A 21,994-nucleotide genomic window follows, 5' to 3' on the forward strand; every position below is an offset into this window, starting at 1 on the left:
TGTGAGTGTCCATCATGTTCTCCTTTTTGGGGCTGTGTCTCATGGAGTCACTGGTCTGTGTCGGGCATTCTCTCACATCGAGAGGAGACGCTTTCACGGCGTTGGGGAGAGCATGGGGGTAAGGCATTGTGACCTTCATTGTGACCTTGGCCGTGTCGAAACGACCAGTGAAGCAGTGTCAGCAGCGCAGTTTCGGGAGAGCGTGAGGGCAGAGACGGGAGAATCGACACCGTTACACAATCCTGACTTGATTGATTTCACCATCTGCGAACCACACGGGCATAAAAATTGCTGTTGAGTGTCGGTGCCCGAAGGATGGGTCAAATCGAGCCTCGACAGATGTGGCTGTGTTGTGTCTGGGTTAGAGGAGAATTTTTGATTTTTAAAACAGCCTGGTGCCGCTGCTAGAGTTGACCTGACCTGACCTGACGGTGACCTGACCTGTGAGTTCATCGCGGTCGGGCATCTCCCGACAGCGGAAGAACATCGACATGAATCCGCCTTCGCATCGCTCCGGTACCGCCGGTATTGATCCAGCACCAACCACGTTGTCGGTTCCGGCGGATCAAAGAGCTACGTTTCCACTCCGTATGTCTGGCGATGACGTGACGCCTGAGGTACCGAAAGGTGGGCTCGCCGCCCGCGGAGCGCCCTCTCCACGACCTCTGACCCCAGGCCCTGACCGCTGTCGGCAGGTACGTGACCCAGCTGTTCGAAAGCCCGCCGCTGGGCACCATCCTGAACTTTGCCCCGCCGCTGGAGACCACTGTAAGTTTTCCAAAGGTCAGGGCAGGTCAGCACTCCCACGGCACACGCGTAAGGTCCAACGGAAACGAGTCCGTGTCCGCGATGTGACCCTAGAACGCTTGCCCGCATGCCCTAGCGTGGTGCTTTGCATGCCGCCGTTGCATGCCGGCGTTTGGACTTGGGACAGAAAGGCTGCGGCTGCTTGACAGGTTATGGTGAAGTCGTCAACCGTCGACGACGTAGGCCGTTCGAAGAACGGTCATTCGCGCTGAGATCGACGTACGGGGTGTTACATGATTAATTGTTGCAAGAAGCAAGCCGCCCATGATACCTTTGTCAGTATTGTCCGTGACGACTTTACAAACATGTGAGGCACGCTCCGTTATTTTGGTGCGGAATGCATACGGGGTGTAAGTTGAGTCAACTTGATTAATGCGCTCCTCGGTGGAACTAATCCATGTTTGACATGGCTTGCTGTGAAAATGTTACACAGACAATTTTACAATGATGTTTGGGGTATTTTGATCCTGCCAAGCTGTACGTTCCAGATTTGACCCACAGCGACCAAAGTTGTACCTTGTTATATCTAATGTAACGTATCTTATGTATGACATGTATCTTGTACCAAGTTCATAACCGCATTCTGACGTTATGCATGACAAACTTGACCTGCACTGACTGCTCATAAATTGTGGCTTTCTCTTAATGTGATCACGCCGAAATTTTCGAAACGAATGGCTCGCAATGTACGAAATTGAAGAACGAATTTGGCAAGTACTGACGGCGACGCAGGATCGATAAAGCTACACAGTGAAAAGAGTCTGCCGACATCCCTTTTACGCACCGAATAAGCACAAAAGAACACGTGGCATTCCCGAAAGGCACAGTAAAGGTGAATCAGGCGTCCGTGTTTGCGACAACACACTGCCGGTGGAGAAGGCCCGCCACTTCCGCCACGGCGTGAGGCTGGCGTGAGGCTGGCGGCCGTGCGTGAGGCCGGCGTGAGGCTGGCGTGAGGCTGGCGTGAGGCGCAGCCGTGCGTGACGGGGCGCAGTTTGCCGCCGCCGCCGCTGCGGTGGCCATTCGCCCTCTCTCTCACGTCCGCCCACTGTGTGGCCGCGCCTCCGGGATCGATGGGAGGAGCGACGACAATCATAACGGTCAGCCCGGCCGGCACGGGCAGGCCTCTCCCCCCTCCCCCCCTCCCCCCCCCTCCCCCCCTCCCCCCCCGCCCGGGGACGCGCCGCCCATCGGCCGATGAGGCTGGAGACGTTTTGGCAGTGGCGCTTCTATGGAAGGCTTCAATGGAATCCCGGGTGCGGTCTAGACGTCTGCACAAATAAGGTCTCGAGGCTGCAAGCTGTCTCAAGCGATCTTTTGATGGGACAGAACAGTTCAGAACAGAACAGAACAGTTGATTGGCAGTTCGGACCGTGTTGTTGAAGGGCTGCCGGCGACGGACGTTTGGCTGTCCACACGCCATTCCAGCGTGCTCTTTGTGTTGAATCAACTTCAGTGCCATCTGGCCATCCAGTTATGCTGCGCATGTCTTGTTTGTATCGCTCGGTGGTGTTTTGGTGATGCGCATGCGGCATTTTACGTTACTTCAATATGAATACGGCTGGGTTTGCTTTACCCAGTAGGGGAGTCCATGCCGAGAAGCACGCTGCCTGTCTCATACCTCCGTATTTTAACCGGGTGCACTTGTTTCAATGGCATGCCCCCGAAACAACACCGCACATCACATGCCAGTGTGGCCAACATCCATGCGCTGCAGACGATGACAAACTTTGTGTTGTACCTACATGTGCGCGTAAAGAAACCCTTCCAACGCCATCAGAACACATCGTTATGCATATGAATGTGCCATCAAGCTCGCTATGCTGAACATTTTCAGTCAGGCTGTTTTTCTGTCGGTGTTCGTCAATGTGTGTTTATTTTACACTTAGCAGTACACTTGCGGGACGAAATGCTTAAAGCGCTCTTACTTTGTATCTGAATGCGTGCAAAGCCCCTGTGGAGCATGCCCTGTCAATCCGTTTAATCCAGATTGGCTTGCGCAAGTCCGCCTGCTACGCTGTTCACCTCTGTCTCCCATCTCCGTGCCGCCCCACGTGCCTCTGGTGTGCACTGGTCTAAAGAACGATACAAAGTTGAGAATCTCCCAAAATGACGTACAGAAAGCTAGCAGCCTTATGTCACATGTCGAGTACCAGTAGGACACTTGGCTTTCTGTTAAACGTTAAGCGCATTGTGCCTCCTAGCTTGAGGCGAGATGCCATCACAAGCTTTTCCCAAGCATACGCGGAGCAAAACAAACTGAAAAGCCCAGTTCAGAGCTTTGCGTTTAGCATTTGGGGGATCGCTCCGCTTACGAAAACGAATTTCAGAAATCAACACTCGCACACCTTATGAACATTCCGCCGGCCTTTTTGGTTTGATCCTACCAGCAGTGTCTCAGAGTCAGTCTCAGTCGGTCTCAGTCAGTCTCAGTCGGTCTCAGTCAGTCTCAGTCGGTCTCAGTCAGTCTCAGTCTCAGATTTCAAGGCCAGTGCGTGCCTACGCCAGCTCTCTTAGGGTGCCAGTCTGCGATTTTAATGGCAAGAACCACGTGACACAACGAACGAGCTGTGCACACGACTTTGCCAACGGTTTAAAGACAAAGCGCTCCCAGATTGTCGTGCCGGATGTCAGCGGCATTAATCGCATTCCTGGAACGGCCCGGCTCGGAGGTATCGCCAGCTTCGCCCCGTGTTGCCGGCACCGACACTGGCCCATCGACCCGACCCCGACGCGACCTTCAGTCGGCGGGCAGGGGCAATGCCACTCACGTCTGCGATCCGCTATTGGAAAAACACGGCGCGGTCTCATCACGAATGCATCACCGCACTGGCCGTGGTGAAATTGCGAAAATTACTGGACTTCGTTTACGGTGATGCCGGTGTCGTTGTTTAGCTTTGTGGAGAGCTTTGGCTGCCCACTTACTGAGTCTGCGTCAGTGTCTATCCGTCTGTCGTTTTCTTTTGTCATGTGTCTAAGCCATGTCTGTTTCTCCGCTAATTGTTTGCTGTCGCTCTGCGTCAGCTTGCTCTTTTGGGCCTGAATGGGCCCACTGTTAATTCCCTGTTGTCGTCCAATGTGAATGTTTGCCCTTCGCCGTCCAGTTCATTTGTTCTTTTTTGTCTTCGTCTGTTCTTCGCTACGTTTGACGTCTGTCGCATATGCTCGCATGTGTCTGTACTCGTGCCTTCGTCATGCTTGCTCGCGATCGGCGTCGCCGAGAGCTCTTCCTTTCGAATATTTCCCTCTTTTCGCCTTTGAAAACCATTCAACCCTCCCTATCTTGCCATGGCGCCGATTCTGCTCATCCACTTCAGCAGCTCATATACTGCATAAGCTCCCGTCTCCTCCCCATCTGAAACAGCAGAGCACCGTCTCCTCCCCATCTGAAACAGCAGAGCACCGTCTCCTCCCCATCTGAAACAGCAGGGCACCGTCTCCTCCCCATCTGAAACAGCAGAGCACCGTCTCCTCCCCATCTGAAACAGCAGAGCACCGTCTCCGCCCCCGACCACCGATGAACGTCACCACGTAGTTTTCTCGACTCTGCTTTTCAACCCTACCTCGTCGATAACGACCATGCACCAGGCCTTTGCCTGTCCTCGCCCCCCTGCCCCAGTCCTGACCCAATCCCATGTTCTGACCCCTGACCTCTGACCTTAGCCCTGGCATGCAGGGTCAGCGGGGCACGTTCGCGCTCAGCATCATCGGTGACCTCGCCTCCAAGTGTTTCGAGGTGGAGCCCACCGTTCTCAGCGGTGATGTCCAGTTCGACATCCGAGTCAAGAACAACCAGCTGCTCGACTTCGAGAAGCTCGTGCGGCCGGAGATCCGGTTCAGGGTGAGTGCCACGTGACGCGGATCTGACGACGGATCTGGCGCGGGTATGACGCGGATCTGACGTCGGACCTAACGATGGACCTGACGCGAATCTGACGGCGGATCTGGCGCGGGTCTGAAGACGGATCTGACGCGGATCTGGCGCGGATCTGACGACGGATCTGACGATGGAGTTAGCATGGGCGCAGGGTAGGGGCAACTGTGTAGCATATTCAGGCTATTTCATTATTTTTTATTAAGAAACCGGAGCACCACGCACAGTTTGCTGCGCCGCTTGCATTGAGCACCAGCGAATGTATTGGCCATATTAGCGTGCAGGGGCCATGGCGCAGCCGAGATTCGAACCCGGGTCCCACGTGGAAGTCCGAAGTGTGTGTGCTAACCGTTCGGCTATGACGCTCTCGAAGTGACGTAGGTCGGGGAGAAGAAATGAGGTGACAAGCGCTGGAGATGACAGGGTGCGTGTAGTCTGAGTGATCGGTGTTTACTAGCGACACTAGGAGTCTGCTGCCTTAGACCGCCATGACATTCAAATTTCGCTGTCACTTTTGACTTTACTTGCAAGATGAAGGTTTCAGAGGTATGACTCCACTCGGGTGCTGATTCCAAGCAAATTTCACCATCACAATAGAAGTAAGAAACTTAGTAGCCCTCCAGTAGCCCTCCAGCGGGGATATCGAAACTGCCCTTCGTCGACGAGCACCGCCGTATATTGATTACGACCCTATCCGGGCCGCATCCTACCTTCGCAGTCCTCAATCTTGTTCCGATTTTTTGTCCCGACTCTGATCGTGATTCTGCACGTGTCGTGACCCCGTCTCTGACCCTGACCCGTTCTCCACCGATCAGATCAAGGCTCAGGAGGTGGAGCTGGCCGGCAGGACCCGGCCAACTCTCATCAGCTACACCAACGTTACCGTCACCGTCATCGACCAGAACGACAACGCGCCCACCTTCGAGAAGGATCTCTACGAGGCGTTCTTCGACGAGAACATCGAGCGGGGGACCCCCATTCTCAAGGTGGGAGATTGAGGGCACGACGCCACTTGTGCGCAACCCCAAAATCGAATGACTAAACGCACTTTATTGCGCTTTTTCCATTGCGATACCATGAAATTAGAGCTTAATTAATATGGACAGTTCGCTGCCAATGGCCCACCTGTTCTTACGGCCCTGGCACCATCATCACCAAGGCCGTGTTTGGCTTTCGCTGCCGGCTTGTAGACAGAGTCTTTGTGCGGGAGACACCACTGCCTCAAGGTGAACGCCTCGTCCACACCATGATCAGCCTGCACCTGGCCGCCAAATGCGACAAACGGGCGAGTTTGTCCTGCCGTGCGCGCATTGACGCCGAACGCGGCGCGCCGGCGGCAATCGGCGTCCAGTGACGTCACCGCAAACAAAGAGAACCGCTGATCTGGCGGGAATCCGCGCCATTGGCGGATCTGCGCCGCAAACCCCGCCCTAATGAGGCCTGGTCACGTGATCCGGCTGTTAGGTGACGTCACCGGTCGGCTGAGTGCGGGGTCCTCGGATCGGAAGAGGCCTGAGGGACCAGCTGAGCGGTAGGACGGCTCGCCTGTCGGACAAAAACGCTGACAATAAAATCACGCAACACGAATTCGAGAAGCCGAGCGCCTGGTAAACACGTGGGCCGTCTTCCGTACCTCATCAGATATTCTGGAGCGACAGACCATCGTTTTTGTTGCTCAGAGAAGGCCGATGACCTTGTTTTTTTGTGGCTACCTTCGTTAACGAATACCGATCGGAACAAACACCGCGGCACTGATGCAGAGACGAGAGGACTGACTGGCATGCAACGCATGAAGTATGTATCTGAAACACGAAAGGACCGTTTTAACTCACACGGCTTGCAGAATGGCACATTGTTGACATGTAGCCCCTCTACTAGAATACTATTCATTCTACTACAACACAAACCGCACGCACACAAAGGAGAGCAGATCTTCGTTATTATTTATGCGACGTCGGTATGACGCTGGTATGACGTCGATGTCTTTCGTCATCGGTGTGTCCTTTTCCTGATGGCGTTTAACTTTAACAGTGTAACATCACTGCGTGTCGTACGCCTGGTGTCATAACCGGTGTCACGATACCAGTGTCATCACTGTGTCATCAGTGTCGTTGTCGCCGTCTGACAATCAATATCGTGACGTCATTTGCGCCCTGCCCCCCGCCAGGTGGCAGCTATTGACGCCGACCAGGCGGACGGCGGCCGGGTGGTGTACTCGGGACTGACCGGCGACAACGCCGATGACCTGACCCTGGACCCGACCTCCGGTCAGATCTCGGTCAAGGTCACCAACCATCGCTTTGACTTCGAGACTCAGGAGGGTGAGTCATCAGAGGCGAGCACCATAACAGACATGGCTGATGGGCAGGTTTTACGTAAAGAAACCATGTGTTTACAATTTCTGACTTACGAAATGTTTTTGTAGCCACATTAGCCGAGAACAGCCGCCGGACTTGTCGGCTGTTGTTAGAAAACTATTTCCATTCATGGTAGTGGTGGCTGTCATCTGATGACGTCATCGTATCCTCGGAATCCACACACAGCGGGTTGACGCAGCATGTATTTCGCGTACAAGGGGTTGCCATGGCAACCTATTGAAATTATTATTTTTGGCATTTCATCTGTAGAGTACCCGTCGCCGGTCACTAACACGGAAAGCGCGTTAACCTCAACGGGCCTCTGATGACATCACGCTGTCGTCACAGAGTACCGGCTTCATGTGTTCGTTAACCCCAACGAGCCTCCGCTGACGTCACGCTGTCGTCACAGAGTACCGGCTTCGTGTGTTCGTTAACCCCAACGAGCCTCCGCTGACGTCACGCTGTCGTCACAGAGTACCGGCTGCAGGTGTTCGCCACCGACAGCGGGGTGCCGCAGCGGACGGGGACGGCCTCGATCGTGCTCACCGTGCGGGACGTGAACGACAACCCGCCCGTGTTCACAAGCCCGATGTATAGCGGCAAGCTGAGTCCGAAGGGCGACAAACTGGAGGAGGCCGTCCAAGTTCTCGTGAGTGTTGCCCGAAGAGTGGGGGCCCGCCGCGGCTCGCGAGGAGGGCGATGCAGTGGGAGGCTGAGTGGAGGCAAGAGGACGTCTCCATGATGGGTCGATCGCGGCCTGGTTGAGTGATGTAGGTTCGTTAGAGGACTGAGGACTGAGGACTGAGGACTGAGAAAGGCGCTCCCGAGGGACTGTTACTGGTGAAGCATACCATGCGTGTACGGACCAACGTCAGGCCAAAGGAAGAGAGCGTCGTTTTTCCTAAACGTTTGGAAATTTGATCGCTTAAAAACATAAGCATCAATATTGCTAAGCCTTTAACATCATCAGCAATTGTTATGTATGGAACGTCTTGATAGATCTGTGCCTGGGGATCATTCGCTTATCAACATGCTTAGTAATCCAGCAGTTGTTAATCCATCTATCAGTTAAAGGACTTGCAAAACATTGCAAAAGGTAACATCAGCACCTTCCAGAACCGCGTACCTGAGGCGACATAACCTTGTCTTGACCTGACCTGACCTGACGTGATGACCTCTCGACCCTCAGGCCGTGGATCGCGACTCGGGGGCCAACAGCAAGGTCGCCTACCGGCTCCGCGGCAGCAGCAAGTACCGCGACAACTTCGCAATCGATCGCAACACAGGTGTGATGACGCCATTCCATGTCCATCACAGGTGTGATGACGTCATTCCATGTCCATCGCTCGCATATTCGCCTAGCTGGTGGTCGCCTGGCACGGCGATTTCCCGAGAAAAAGAGCTCATGTAACTGCAAACTTTGATATTTCTTACTTTCATGCACTCTGTGCACCGAAAGTGCCGTGGTAAAGCTGCGCGTCTGGGAAGTCGGAGACACGGGCTCCACTCCCCGCAATGTCCGTCGTTCCTGCCTGGGTGAGAGACAAGCAGCGCCATAGGGCCTCAGCAGCTGAGAGCGTCGTAAAGCCCCAAGGACACCCACATGCAGTTATTAACTCACCTGAAACGATGCTTCCCCTCCACTTATGTCCGCTCCGTCCCGTGTCCCTGACCTCTGACCTGTACCTTTCCCCAGCCGCTTTTCACATGGACGCGCATCGCCCTTCCCGAGCCCTGGCACCGCTCCTGCGATGACCGCAGCCTTGACCGGCAGGCGAGCTGAGCGTGCGGAAGCCGGTGCCGATGGAGCTGACTGACAGCAGGGACCCGCGCCGGCTGCCGGAGAACCAGCCGCTGACATTCCAGGAAGCGGGGTCCGAGGCGGTTAACGACAGGATCGAGCTGCAGGTCGAGGCACACGACGAGGGTGAGCTGGAGAACGCGGCCCCGTGTCCTGAGTATCAGCACGACGAGGGTGAAGCTGGAGAACGCGGCTCCGTTTCCTGAGTATCAGCACGACGAGGGTGAGCTGGAGAATGCGGCTCCGTGTCCTGAGTATCAGCACGACGAGGGTGAGCTGGAGAACGTGGCTCCGTTTCCTGAGTATCAGCACGACGAGGGTGAGCTGGAGAATGCGGCTCCGTGTCCTGAGTATCAGCACGACGAGGGTGAGCTAGAGAACGCGGTTCCGTGTCCTGTGTATCAGCACGAGGGTGAGCTTGAGAACGTGGCTCCGTGTCCTGAGTATCAGCACGACGAGGGTGAGCTGGAGAATGCGGCTCCGTGTCCTGAGTATCAGCACGACGAGGGTGAGCTAGAGAACGCGGTTCCGTGTCCTGAGTATCAGCACGAGGGTGAGCTTGAGAACGTGGCTCCGTGTCCTGAGCATTAGCACGACGAGGGTGAGCTGGAGAACGCGGCTCCGTGTCCTCAGTATCAGCAATGCGGTGCGTTGGGATTGCCCAGAATGAAACTGGGATCACTGGATGTTTTTGCATTCTTGGGCGAGGGCGGTCTTTTCAGGTCCGTAGCTTTTGATAACCGTGGGCGACTTTGACCAGAGGTTGATGGCGGGTGTGGAAAAAGAACCATAAAGGCTAGCGAGCCAAGCTTGACTGAGCGTGCACACATATGGCTTGAGGTATGTACCGCACCTCTCCCATACCCCACTCCCAGCTCGTCACCAGTCTCGCCTGGCTTCGTGCAGGTAGCCCCCAGCTGTTCAGCAAGGTGCCCGTCTACATATACAAGAAGGAGAACGTGCAGACCATGACATTCCTGGTAAACGAAGACGTGGACACCGTCCTGCAGAACCAGGTGCGCCATGGGTGCAGCTGCTCAGGACGGCGGACGTCGTCTGACGGCGGAAGAAATGCGCTACATGCACCCTGGAGCGAGTAAAGCGCGCTCCTTGGCTAGGCCTTGCGTAGGCTCGACCAGCGGGGTTCTCAAAGCGAGGGAGATGCTCAACCGGCCGCAGGCTGTTAACACGCGCCCGGTTGGTTGGTTGAATATCATCCGCTCGGGTGGGGGTCAGTTTGCCCCCCCCCCGAGATCTCAGAAACCAGGAGAGCTAGATACACAAAATTCACAGTGTATCGGGCTGTACATGAAATCACTTGGGGAAAATTTGAGATTCCTAGATTATTGCCTTCACGCCAAATAAGGCAATATTTTAGATTTGGTGTCCAAAGCGTCTCCGCACACTCGCATGCAACCATTGTGAACCTAGATGCCTGTTCTAAGCAAAAGGTCACTTGTGCCAAAGTGGGGTTAGTGACCTTGTTTGATCTTTCGAAGGTCATGTTAGCCAAAATTACAAAAGACTGCTTAATTTTTGTGTCTGAATAAGTGTGAAGAATTGCGTTACACAGTATGTTCGTAAAAACAAAATGGTGACCTGGGTCGTTTTAGGTCAATGACATATTCTGACCTTTAAGAAGTCTATGGAAGTTTCATGATGCACTCGCTGTAATCAGTAAACTCAAACTGAGCACCAGAAACTGCCCCATACAGCAAACGTTATAGAAAAAAACAGGTCGGTTTTGACCTCATCATACCTGACCTTAGGTGAATGAAATTTGTTAAGTGAATTGCTGTGTTGCCCAAGAAACCTCCCAGAGATGTACGGCTTTGTCTAGCACTCCGCTGTTGCATCAGATTAAACGATTCCCTAGAAACTGTCTTCGCCGAATCCATGGCCTGACTTTGACCTGCCGTAGGTCAACGACCTTATAGGGGAATCGAAATCTTCAATACCAAACGATCTGCTATTTAATCACCTACAGCTTTCTAAAACACGAAGTGGAGCGTCAGCTGTCGGTGTTTACGGTTGTGGTGTGACGTCTGCCGCAGGATGATGTGGAGCGTCAGTTGTCGGTGTTCACGGTTGTGGTGTGACGTCTGCCCCAGGATGATGTGGAGCGTCAGCTGTCGGTGTTCACGGTTGTGGTGTGACGTCTGCTGCAGGATGATGTGGAGCGCCAGCTGTCGGTGTTCACGGGCGGCACGGCCACCATCACCAACGTCAAGCGATACGAGGGCGACGACGAACTGACGGGCAGGAACGGCCAGCAGCTGTGAGCGTTCGCCATTAGACGGCGGCATTCGGCGGACCTTGTGATGACCTTGTGATGACCTTGTAGTGACCTTGTGGTGACCTTGTGGTGACCTTGACGGCGGCGATGTGATATTCGCCATCGCAGTAGTCGCACTCCGGTTCGCCGTCTTACGATGCTGGTGCTGGACAATCCACTGGTCTTTGTCATATAATGCCAGCAAAATTGGCTGGGTCGCTGTTGTGTCAGCTCACCCGCATCTCAGTCATGTTGGTCAGAGTGTTTGGGCCTCTTGCCTTCTCACTCAGATGACGCATGCGGGCTAACATCACCACGGGGCGCCTTTGATAGCTTGGGAGTGGTTCGAGGGCTTGGATTTGGGAGCCCCTGGCTGCCGCTGACGACACCACCTCTGACCGCAGAGAAGGAAAGACGGCCATTACAGCCAGGGTGCATCGGCCGTATGACGCCATCTTCGACACCACCAGTCTGGGAGGAGGAGCAGGTTCCAAAAATGAAGACGGTGGCACTGATGTAAGTCCGTGTGAGAAACCGACATCCCTTCCGGACCTGTTGGCGTCCTTAACCCGCTCCCAGACGTTTGGCGTGCGCGTGCCGTGTATGTGTCTTGAGGCGGCACTTTATCTGCGTAAGTGCAGAATAGCGCCATTTAAAAGATAATGAAGTGTTATGGATAGTGAAGTGTCATGGACGGGCTGCGACCGACGCCTCCCCACGGTATGCTCCCTGGACACCAGCTAGCCGCCAAAGTCATCGCTGTCGTTGCCAACAGGGGGGAGAGGCTATTGATCAGGCAGCAGTGAACAGCGTCTGGTTCTGGCTCCTGATAGCTCTGGCCCTCATTATCATCATCATTCTTATCATCGTCTGCTGCTGCTGCTACTGCTCCTGCTGCTATGCCTGCTGTCCTCTCTGCAGCTGCCACAAGTGAGAACGTAGTCCAGAGTAAGAACATAGTCCAGAGTGAGAACATAGTCCAAAGTGAAAACGTAGTCCAGAGTGAGAACATAGTTGCTGGGTGCCACTAGTGCAGCTATCCTCGATGCTGGAAGTGATTGCGATACTCAATAACTTTGCCGTAATCGTCACAAAAGCATCATAATCTAAAACACGTATGCTGCTGCATAAGAAAGGTCTCACAACGGCTCTAACGTTTGGAGCAATGGAACTAGCTATGCGTGATATATCGCTCATCAGTGCGCAGCCTCACCAGCGGCATTCACAGGTAGACGAGAGCATACCGCGCCATGGTATATGTGGACTTTGGTGGTTGTTATTTGCGTTGTGTGAATGTGACGTACAACTGATGTGGTCCACGCGACGCAACAACTAATGTGGTCCACGCGACACAACAACTGATGTGGTCCACGCACCACACCTGCCCATGAACCCCCTCCCGTGCCCAGACTGTCCCTGAACACCCTCCCTTCCCAGGTTGCTGCCTACCCCTCCCCGCACCCAGGCTGCCCCTGAATCCCTTCCGGTCCCAAGGGTGCCCCTGAGCCCCTCCCACTCCCTAGGCTGCCCTGAACCCCTCCTGTGCCCAGGCTGTTGCTGACCCCCCCCCCCCCCCCCCACCGTCCCAATGCTGCCTCTGAAACCCCTGTTCGTGCTCAGGCGAAAGATGGTGAAGGAGTACGACGAGGAGGCGGTGGCGTACGTCAACGTGAACGGCGGCGATGCACAGCAGCTGAACCGCAGTCACGGGCGCGGTGGCAATGTCCTGCAGAGGATGCGTTCTGCCGTGGCCGGTCCGGCGGAGAGGGTGCGGTCAGGTGAGGCAGGGACTCCAATCAGGATCAGGGGAGTCAGCATAGTCCGATTAGGCTCAGGGGCGTCATTTTAGTTCGATCAGGGTCAGGCAGATCATAAGGGGATCAGCTCGGGATCAGAAAAGTCATTACAGAGCCAGATCAGGATCAGAAGAGTTCTCAGGGTCCGACTAGAATCAGGAGAGTCATCGGAGAGTCATATAACGATCAGAAGAGTCATCAAGGGAGTCAGTTCAGGAACAGTAGAGTCATTAGATGGTCTGATCAGGATCAGGAGAGCCATGAAGGGGTCAGACCAGGATCAGGAAATTCATCGGAGAGTCAGATCTGGTACGGCCGATCAGAAGCTCTGATCACTATCAGATGGACAGCAGCAAACGGGGCGCGAGTCTTCGTCCTTAGTTACACCTTGCCTCTCTCGCGTTGTTCCATAGCGTGAGGGATGGTGAGTGACGTCCGTGGCCCTTACATGTGGTTGCCTTTATATTAAATTAAAGATTGCGTGACTGAATGAGCAATTATATCAGCTGGTTGCCCGTTGATCAATATTCCCATTTTCGCAAGTCATCTTCAAAGCAGAGTGTCACCAACCTCTGAAGTCAGAGTGTCACCAGCCTCTGAACTCAAAGTGTCACCGATTCCTGAGGTCAGGGTGTCACCGATCTCTGAATCCAGAGTGTCACCGATCTCTGAAGTCAGTGTCACCGATCCCTGAGGCTAGAGTGTCACCGATCTCTAAACTCACGATCTCTGAACTCCGAGTGTCACCGATCTCTGAAATCCGGGTGTCGCCTATCTCTGAACTCAGAGTGTCACCGATCTCTGAAGTCAGTGTCACCGATCCCTGAGGTTAGAGTATCACCGATCTCTAACCTCACGGTCTCTGAACTCCGAGTGTCACCGATCTCTGAACTCAGAGTGTCACCGATCTCTGAAGTCAGTGTCACCGATCCCTGAGGTTAGAGTGTCACCAATCTCTAAACTCACGATCTCTGAACTCCGAGTGTCAGCGATCTCTGAACTCAGAGTGTCACCGACCTCTGAACTCAGAGCGTCACCAATCCCCTTTTTCAGCGGCCAGTCGCCAGGCGTGGTCCGGCAACGGTCGCTACCGCCAGCTACCGGCCGGAGGGAGAAACTCTCACTCGTCGACGCTCCGCTTGGTGGACGCGGCTGAGACCGAGCCGGGCCGGGAGAACGTGGTGATGCTGCGCCAGGGAATGGAGGACGAGATCTCACGCGTGGTGCGAGGCGGCCGCGACAACCAGATCGTGCTCGTGCCCAACGAGATCGGCAGCCTGCACAGGTCTAGCTCCAGGGCGTCTCGGGTCAGTGCTGGTGACCTGCTGAGGTCAGGGTGGAGCGACGCCTTCCTGCGCTTTACGAATGTTGTGTAGGACTGGCTTTTAAGCTCCATCCAGTGTCAGAATCAGGGGTCCGCTCTCGAGTCTTCCCGTGCTTTACGAATGTTGTGTAGGACTGGCTTTTAAGCTCCCTCCAGTGTCAGAATCTGGGGTTCGCTCTCGAGTCCTCCCGGGCTTTACGAATGTTGTGTAGGACTGGCTTTTAAGCTCCATCCAGTGTCAGAATCTGGGGTCCGCTCTCGAGTCTTCAAGGGTATCGTAGACGTGTCGCTATCAGCGATCATCGACCCCGCCTTCTCCTTTTCGTTTACTACGGCCTTGACCACTGACCTGTGAGCCGCGCTCCATGACCGCCGAGCCGAGCTCGATGACCTCTGGCACGTGAACTTTCGCCCATGACCTCTGACCACGACCCCTGACCGCGCAGGGCGGCCCCAAAATGTACCGGGTAATGCGCGACGGTCGGCGCCAGCTCCAGCTGGTGGACGAGGACGGCTACCGCGTGGAGGACCTGGAGCTGGACGACGCCAGCCTGGACCGGCTGGAGCAGGAGCGGAGGTCCGTCGTCCTGGACGGGGCGCGCACCGCCTCCCGCCGCACGCCCTCCGTCGAGGTGAGCCACCGCCTCGGCTGAGGAGCGTCAGCGTCCACGTCACGGCCGACCATCGACCCCGCCTTCTCGATAAGTGACGTCGCGTCCACGTCACGGCCGGCCGTGACGTGGACGTGGAGCATGCAGCGGTCTTCGGCGGTTCAGGGAGTCTGCCCCGATAAGTGGGAGGTTTGGACTGTAGGCTTATAGCTGTGCATGACAAGAAGCAAATATCAGTGTCATGCCCCCCCCCTTCTATCGTGCTGATGGCAATGGCATATACCATAGCAATCTCATAGCAAAGCCGCTGTATGCCCGGTGGCATGAGCTGTGGACGATGCCCAATCGTAGGTGACCGGACCACAACAGTTTCTTCATACCTTCGTGCCCCACTCAGGGGTGCTGCAAAAGCATGGGTGGCATGAGTATCACTACCAGTCCAGGTGTTGGCAAAGGATGAGCAGAACACTCCATGTGTCCATGTACTCTGGCCAAGGTGCTGACTCTCGATAGCCACAACACACCCGTCACACCCGTGCTTTCCGTCCCCAGGTGCTGACTCTCGATGGCCACAACACGCCCGTCACACCCGCGCTTCTCGTCCCCAGGTGCTGACTCTTGATGGCCACAACACGCCCGTCACACCCGCGCTTCTCGTCCCCAGGTGCTGACTCTTGATGACCAAAACGGGGGCAGGGACGCCGAGTACCACCGCAAGGGCCGCAGCGACTCGCTGCGTCTGTACACGTCTGCCAAACGACGCCAGAGGGATTTCTCCCTCGACAGGGACGGAAACCCGATCGGTAAGTGCGGCGGAGAGAGTGGCGAGCGTGGAGGTGGGAGCGGCGAGGGTGCCGGAGAGCGCGGGCGAGCGTGGGAAAGAGAGTGGAGGTGCGGCGGAGAGAGTGGCCAGCGTGGGAGAGAGAGAGTAGTGAGTGCGGCCGAGAGACTGGCTAGCGTGGAGGAAGGAGGGACGAGTGCGGTCGAAAGAATGGCGAGCGTGGGGGTGAGAGCGGTGAGAGTGGCGGAAAGAGCGCGGGAGAGGGAGTGGCGAGTGCAGCCGAGAGAGTGGCGAGCGCAGAGGAGAGAGGGATGGGAATGGCGGAGAGAGCGGTAAATTGCGGATGCGCGGAGGATGGAGACTGCTGTCCTCACAGTACACCAGATCAGTGACTATCCTGTGTATAGTCTCGAGCAAACGTCCCAAGTACGCGTAGTGAGTGCATGTCCCTCACCTTGCCCCCTCAGGGAGTCACTCCGCGAAGCCCCTCGCGATCGAGAGTCATGTGACGTCACGTGACGTGCTCCCCCCGGCAGAGCGTCCGGTGTTCCGTGGCCGACCGCGGGACGACCAGGACGTGCGGTACGGCCAGCCGGTGGGGCCGCATCGCGCCGGGCCGCGCCGGCGCACGCGCAGCGAGGTCATGGTGGTGCACGAGGACGACGAGCTCGAGGAGGACAGGCTGGAGGATGAGGACGGCCGGTTGGAGGACGATGGTGGGGGCGGCAAGGCTATGATCATGACGCGCTTCATGAACAGTCAGGAGGGCGCCCGGTGAGTGCATGAACCGTCAGGGGTGACCAGAAGAGCACATGGGGAGCCGGGAGGAAGGCAGTGATACATGAACCATCGGGAGAAGGGGGCCTGGCGGGTGCATCAGTCACAAGGGTGCCTCAGAGAAGAGCATGAACAGCAAGGAGAACCCCACTAGGTGACCAGAAGCGTCAGGGGTGACCAGAGGGGCACATAAACAGGGGGGGGGGGGGGCGAGATGAGCACATTTAAGTTTTGACCACGCACGCCCGCCTTCTGAACAGGTACGAGTCGGACCAGCTGCGCAGGGAGGAGGAGGAGGAACAGCTAGACGTGCAACAGTCGGGCCAGCACGGCGTCACAGTGACGTCACTGACGCGGCGTGGTGACGTCATCCAGGGCGAGGCGCGTGTGTCGGCGCGGGCCATCAAGACGCCGATCCAGGAGGAGACGCAGAGCGTGCTGGAGAGGGAGGAGCGGGAGGTGAGGGGTCACGGCAGAGGTCCGAGGTCAGGGATCAGGAGGTCAGGGATCAAAGACAGGGGTGAGAGGTCATCAGAAGAGGGAAGAGTGAGGGGTCGAGGGCAGGGGCCCGAGGTCAGGGGTCAGAGACAGGGATGAGCGGTCATCAGCAGAGGGTGGAGTGGGAGGTGAGGCGTCGAGGGCAGGGGTCCGAAGTCAGGGGTCACGAGGATAGGCGTCAGGGACAGGGGTGAGCGGTCATCAGTACGTAGCGGTAGGGGGGCTGTGGCCAAGAGTCGGGGATGTGAGATCAGAAGCCAGCAGAGAGGTGGACATGAGAAATCGCCGAAATCGGAGGTGGCGTGTATAGTATGTAACCCAGTGTGAGAGCATGATAAAAAACATGATATGCAGTACAATATGCATATATCTTGTAATGTAATTTTGTTTGCATGATTAAGTGTCACCTGCACAAGATGTAAAAAGCTGATTTGAGGTAGAGGAGATAAGTCAGTAAACTCAAGGCAAGTAGCACGAAAAATCACGGAGAGTGGCGGAAACTGAGCATCGTGACGTCTCCAGCCCTGACCCTCGGCATTCCCTGACCCTGACCCTGACCCTGGGCACTCCCTGACCCTGACCCTGACCCTGGGCACTCCCGCCCCCCACTACAGATCCACGCGCCGCTGCCGGGCTCACCAGAGCCGCTGTACGCGCAGACCAAGGCGTCCATCCTGCGCCGGCGCAACAGCAAGGCGGTACTGCAGGAGGAGCTGCAGCAGGCCGGTCTGCTGCACGCGCACCGCCAGTCGGACGGCGGCGAGCCGCGCCGTGCCTCCGATGACTCGACCGGTGCAAAAAACGGGGGGCGCCGGCGGTTCACGCGTGATGAGGCCGCCGGCGAGATGTACGAGTCGAAGCTGCATTATGCCGAACATGTGCAGGTGGGTGTCAGATGGGAGTGGGAGGAGTGAGCGGTCGCTGGGTGTGAGGGCGCTCCAGAGGCTATCACTGGGAGGGAAGCGCTGTACTGGAGCGTCATGACTATGTGAGGGTCCAGACCTGACTGCTTGAGCGACGTCTTCGTTTTAAAGGCTGATGGATGTTCCAGAAAATGAGGAATGTTCCACATTTAAAGATAGTGGAGCAAGCATGCAATATGATGGTATCAGCTCACTGATAACTATTGACACGCTCATTAGTGGCAATGAGTGCGTTAGACAGCATCATTTCTCTGTTTAGATAATATGCTCCCCATTGCGTCATTGTTTCATAACGTCACCGCATCTCGCACAACATTGATTGAGGACTAGTTCAAGAACATTTTATCTGGAAATCGTGCCCACGAACACCAGATATGAACGATTCGACAATTTTTTTCTTGACCTTGATCGCCGCGTGCTTGGAATGTCAGGAATGGCAGAATTTGCATGGCATTATTATCGCGTCATAGATGCCCGGATGTCCTTGAAAAAGTCTCCGCGCAATAGTCCGCACATCTTCCCGACCACGTAGCTCAGAAACTGGAGAGGTTTAGGTCTGAAGAAGGACAGAGCTGTGAACCGCACCGAATGATCCTCAAAACGGCTATTTCGGCTTAAAACGCCGTACAAATGTTGAATACACCCTTAGATGTTGGCACGTTTTTGGCTTTTTATGAGAGCTATGGCAGAACTTATTGCTCACACCTAATTTATCCGTGTGTGCCAGGCGGAGATTGACCTCATATATCCGTGCGCGCCAGGAGGAGATTGACCCCGTATATCCGTGTGCGCCAGGCGGATATTGACCCCGTATATCCGTGTGCGCCAGGCGGATATTGACCCGGTATTTCCGTGTGCGCCAGGAGGAGATTGACCAGCGCGCGCGCCAGGAGCGGCGCGCAGCAGCCGGGGACCGGCTGGATGCGCCGCGCCAGTACCGGCGCCAGCGGAGCCGCAGCGAGGAAGCGGCAGAGCCGGGCGGCCGGCGCCGCTCGCGGGACCAGGACGAGCGGCGCGACCGGCGCCGCTCGCACGAGGAGGAGCCGGCGCGCAGCCGCCAGGGCGGCGAGGGCCGCGGCCGGCAGGTGGCACCTGCGCACCGACGCGCCGCTCTGGGCTCGACGGCCAGCCTGCGTCAGCTGGACGACTCGCGGCCGGGCTCCCAGCTGAGCCTGCAGTTTAGTAGTCATATGTTGAACGAGACGCGTCAGCAGCGGGCTGGCTCGCCTGCTGCTGGCGGCGTCGGGCGGAGGGAGGGCGAGGGGTGGAGAAGGGAGGGTGAAGACAGGAGGAGGGAGAGTGACGAGAGGAGGAGAGATGGTGAAGAGAGGAGGAGGGAGGATGAAGAGAGGAGGAGAGAGGGTGACGGCAGGAGGAGGGACGACGATTGCAAAAGAAGGAACGACGATTCCAGACGGAGAGACGAGGACAGTAGAAGAAGGGATGGCGGGGACAGAAGAAGGAGTGATGAAGGGAGAAGAAGGGACGATGCTGACAGTAGAAGAAAGGATGAACCTAGAATGATAGATGAAGACAGAAGGCGATATCACGATGACAGAGGGAGAGATGCTGACCGTGGGAGGGAAGGTGAAGTAGAAAGGAATGGGAGAGATGTCACGAGCGGCATGAGAGCGAGAGACGACCGGTATAGAGATGATCAACGTGATCAGAGGGATGAGAGGAAGGAAGATCAACGCGATCGGAGGGAGGAGAGGAATGATGATAGACGCGATCGGAGGGAGGATAGGAATAATGATAAACGCGATCGGAGGGAGGAGAGGAAGGATGATCAACGTGATCGGAGAGAGGAGAGGGAGGATGGTCAACGCGATCGGAGGGAGGAGAGAAGGGATGAAAAGGGTTCCGGGAGGCGGAAAGAGAGAACAAACAGCCGAGACGAGGACAGAGACGGCAGGGGCAGCGGCGAGCGACGAGATAACGACGGCCGCAGAGCGTCGGGGTCAGGGGACCACGACAGCAGAACGGAGGACTCAACCACCTCTCAGATCACGGCAGGTGGGAGCAGCTCGTCAGGGAAGGGCCGCCGCGACCGCCGAGGGTCGGATGAACGCCGCCGAGACAGCACCAACAACGGGACGGAGACAGGCGAGTCTTCGTCGAGTAGGGACAAGCAGTCGAGAGATCGAGCGGCTGGCGATGAATTGCGCGAAAGCAAAGAGAGCAAAACATCAAAGAAGACTTCGAAAGGTGAGGCGTTGAAAAAGAGGAGCGAGTCCTTGGAGGTGGACGGCAAGAGAGTTGAAGAGCGTTCAAAGGACAAGAAAGACACTCGAAAGCGTGCAACGGGGGATGCTACCGCTGGAGAATCCAAAGACACCACACACTCGTCTAAGGAAGACAAAAAACCTCGACGCTCCGACAAGAGCAGTAACAAAACTACAGACGGAAGCAGTAAGGAGAGCAAAACCAGCAAGGACAGCAAGACCACCAAAGAGAGCAAAACCAACAAAACAACAAGGGAAAATCACGAATCAAAGTCAACGAAGAACGACAAGAACAACGACACTAAAGGCACCACCAAGCAGCATGCTTCCGAGACGGCCAGCTCCGACCCAAACACTGGCTCGTCTGACTCCGCCCCGGCGGCCTCCTCCTCTGGCGGCGCCGTGGTCCCCGCGCCAGACCCGGGACCTCCCGGAGGGGCTCCCGAGGCCCCCGGCCGCCACAGCGACATCAGCGGCGACAGCGGCATCGGCGATGTCACGCGTCACGTGGCGACGGTGGACGTGACGCAGCTGGCGGTGGCGCAGCGCCTGAGCGCCGGCCGCGCCGCCGGCGCCGGCGACGACGACGACTCGACGCTCTCGTCGACGCTCGTGCCAGGCGTGCGGCGCAAAAAGAACCAGTTCCTGGAGAAGAAGAGCATCTTCACCATCGCCTACGATGACGTACACACGCACCGGCTGCGCAGCGACACGCCGCACGAAGCGGACGTGTAGGGGACATCGCTGTGTCGGACCAGGCACAGGCGAAGGAGGCGGGGTGCTGTGGAGGTTCGCTGGCGGACGTGTAGGGGACATCGCTGTGTCGGACCAGGCACAGGCGAAGGAGGCGGGGTGCTGTGGAGGTTCGCTGCAGATATCCTGGCACGGGCGGAGAATTCCGAGAAGGGCTGACGTGGTGGGGCCGCCGCGGCGAGCACATTTCGCCGGCGAACTGTTAATGTGCACTGATATTGATGGAATAGAGAAGGGAGATAGACGATAGAAGCCCGTTGGAAGACGGAGGCTGGAAGATGGAAGATGGAAGATAGGAGTCCGTTGCCCGTTGCGCTCGTTGCCACACACGCGTATTGTATTATACACGGACAGGAACGGCAGAGACACAGACGGGATGCTGTGCCGATCGGAACTAAGACATACGCAAGGTATCTGTTTAGAATCGGAGGAATTGTTGCTGTGGGAACAGATGCGTGGTTGAGTAGCTGGCGTCGTGCGGACACCCCAAAATAGCTTTGTAATCGCTGGGCGATGCCTGAGGCAGTGCTGAAGCCTGCATTTTGTGATGCATGCTCTGACCGGTGTGGCTGCCGTTCTGAACACCGAAGCGCAAACCTGTGGCCTTACACGTGTTTTCGTGGATGTAAAATGCGATGCTAATCTGTGTACATAGGCATGTGCTGTATTTTGGTATTGTCCTCCCATACACATCAGTCGATCACAGTTGCAGTCATTACACTCGGGGCTGGTTCAAATCCAACTGAACTGGTGATTTGTATCATTGTGCAATACATCAATCCGTGTGAGAAAAAAAAATCACCAATGGCATGTCACGATGGTACCAACGGTATCACAAAATCACGGGCCGTGAACTCCTAAATCACGTTTCGTGGTGTTCTTCTGGGTCGTGTTTTTGTGATAGCTCTACTGTGTTCTGCCGGCTTGCTTGTCCGCAGCATCTGCCATGCAAGAGCGCCGTACATACCTGCGCGATACTGAGCAACATACCACAGCATTGTCGAACTATTGTGATTGCACATGCTTACGCTCTTTGTAAGTGTAGCTGGGCAGACTTCGAGCGCAGGTTTTTTGAACGACTCCGTCCATCCGTCGGCTTTCTATGCAGGTGTGTGCTTGTTCAGTGTTGGCTTATTAGCCTCGATTGCAGGTTCAACAACGAATATCCGTCCGCGCATGCGTGGTGTGC

At 56.1% G+C, this 21,994-nt stretch overlaps 1 protein-coding gene across 1 annotated transcript in view; it reads left to right on the plus strand.

Moving 5' to 3' along the window:
• The window catches only part of LOC119092942 (cadherin-86C-like), a 49,430-nt gene extending 28,643 nt beyond the window's left edge, over window positions 1–20,787 (plus strand). Inside the window, 22 exon segments of the mRNA XM_037215844.1 lie at window positions 696–768; window positions 4,484–4,648; window positions 5,497–5,667; window positions 6,849–7,002; window positions 7,515–7,690; window positions 8,231–8,327; window positions 8,816–8,968; window positions 9,749–9,858; window positions 11,011–11,120; window positions 11,522–11,633; window positions 11,893–12,047; window positions 12,738–12,895; window positions 13,967–14,220; window positions 14,684–14,869; window positions 15,513–15,651; window positions 16,166–16,403; window positions 16,667–16,865; window positions 17,519–17,788; window positions 18,691–18,795; window positions 19,200–19,256; window positions 19,258–20,589; window positions 20,689–20,787. Coding sequence (XP_037071739.1) covers window positions 696–768; window positions 4,484–4,648; window positions 5,497–5,667; window positions 6,849–7,002; window positions 7,515–7,690; window positions 8,231–8,327; window positions 8,816–8,968; window positions 9,749–9,858; window positions 11,011–11,120; window positions 11,522–11,633; window positions 11,893–12,047; window positions 12,738–12,895; window positions 13,967–14,220; window positions 14,684–14,869; window positions 15,513–15,651; window positions 16,166–16,403; window positions 16,667–16,865; window positions 17,519–17,788; window positions 18,691–18,795; window positions 19,200–19,256; window positions 19,258–20,589; window positions 20,689–20,787 — 4,513 coding nt within the window.
• The last annotated feature ends 1,207 nt before the right edge of the window (window positions 20,788–21,994 follow it).

Source organism: Pollicipes pollicipes, unplaced genomic scaffold (genome assembly GCF_011947565.3).
Source record: "Pollicipes pollicipes isolate AB1234 unplaced genomic scaffold, Ppol_2.1 Scaffold_1600;HRSCAF=1878_pilon_pilon_pilon, whole genome shotgun sequence".
NCBI classification, from domain to species: Eukaryota; Metazoa; Arthropoda; class Thecostraca; order Pollicipedomorpha; family Pollicipedidae; genus Pollicipes; species Pollicipes pollicipes.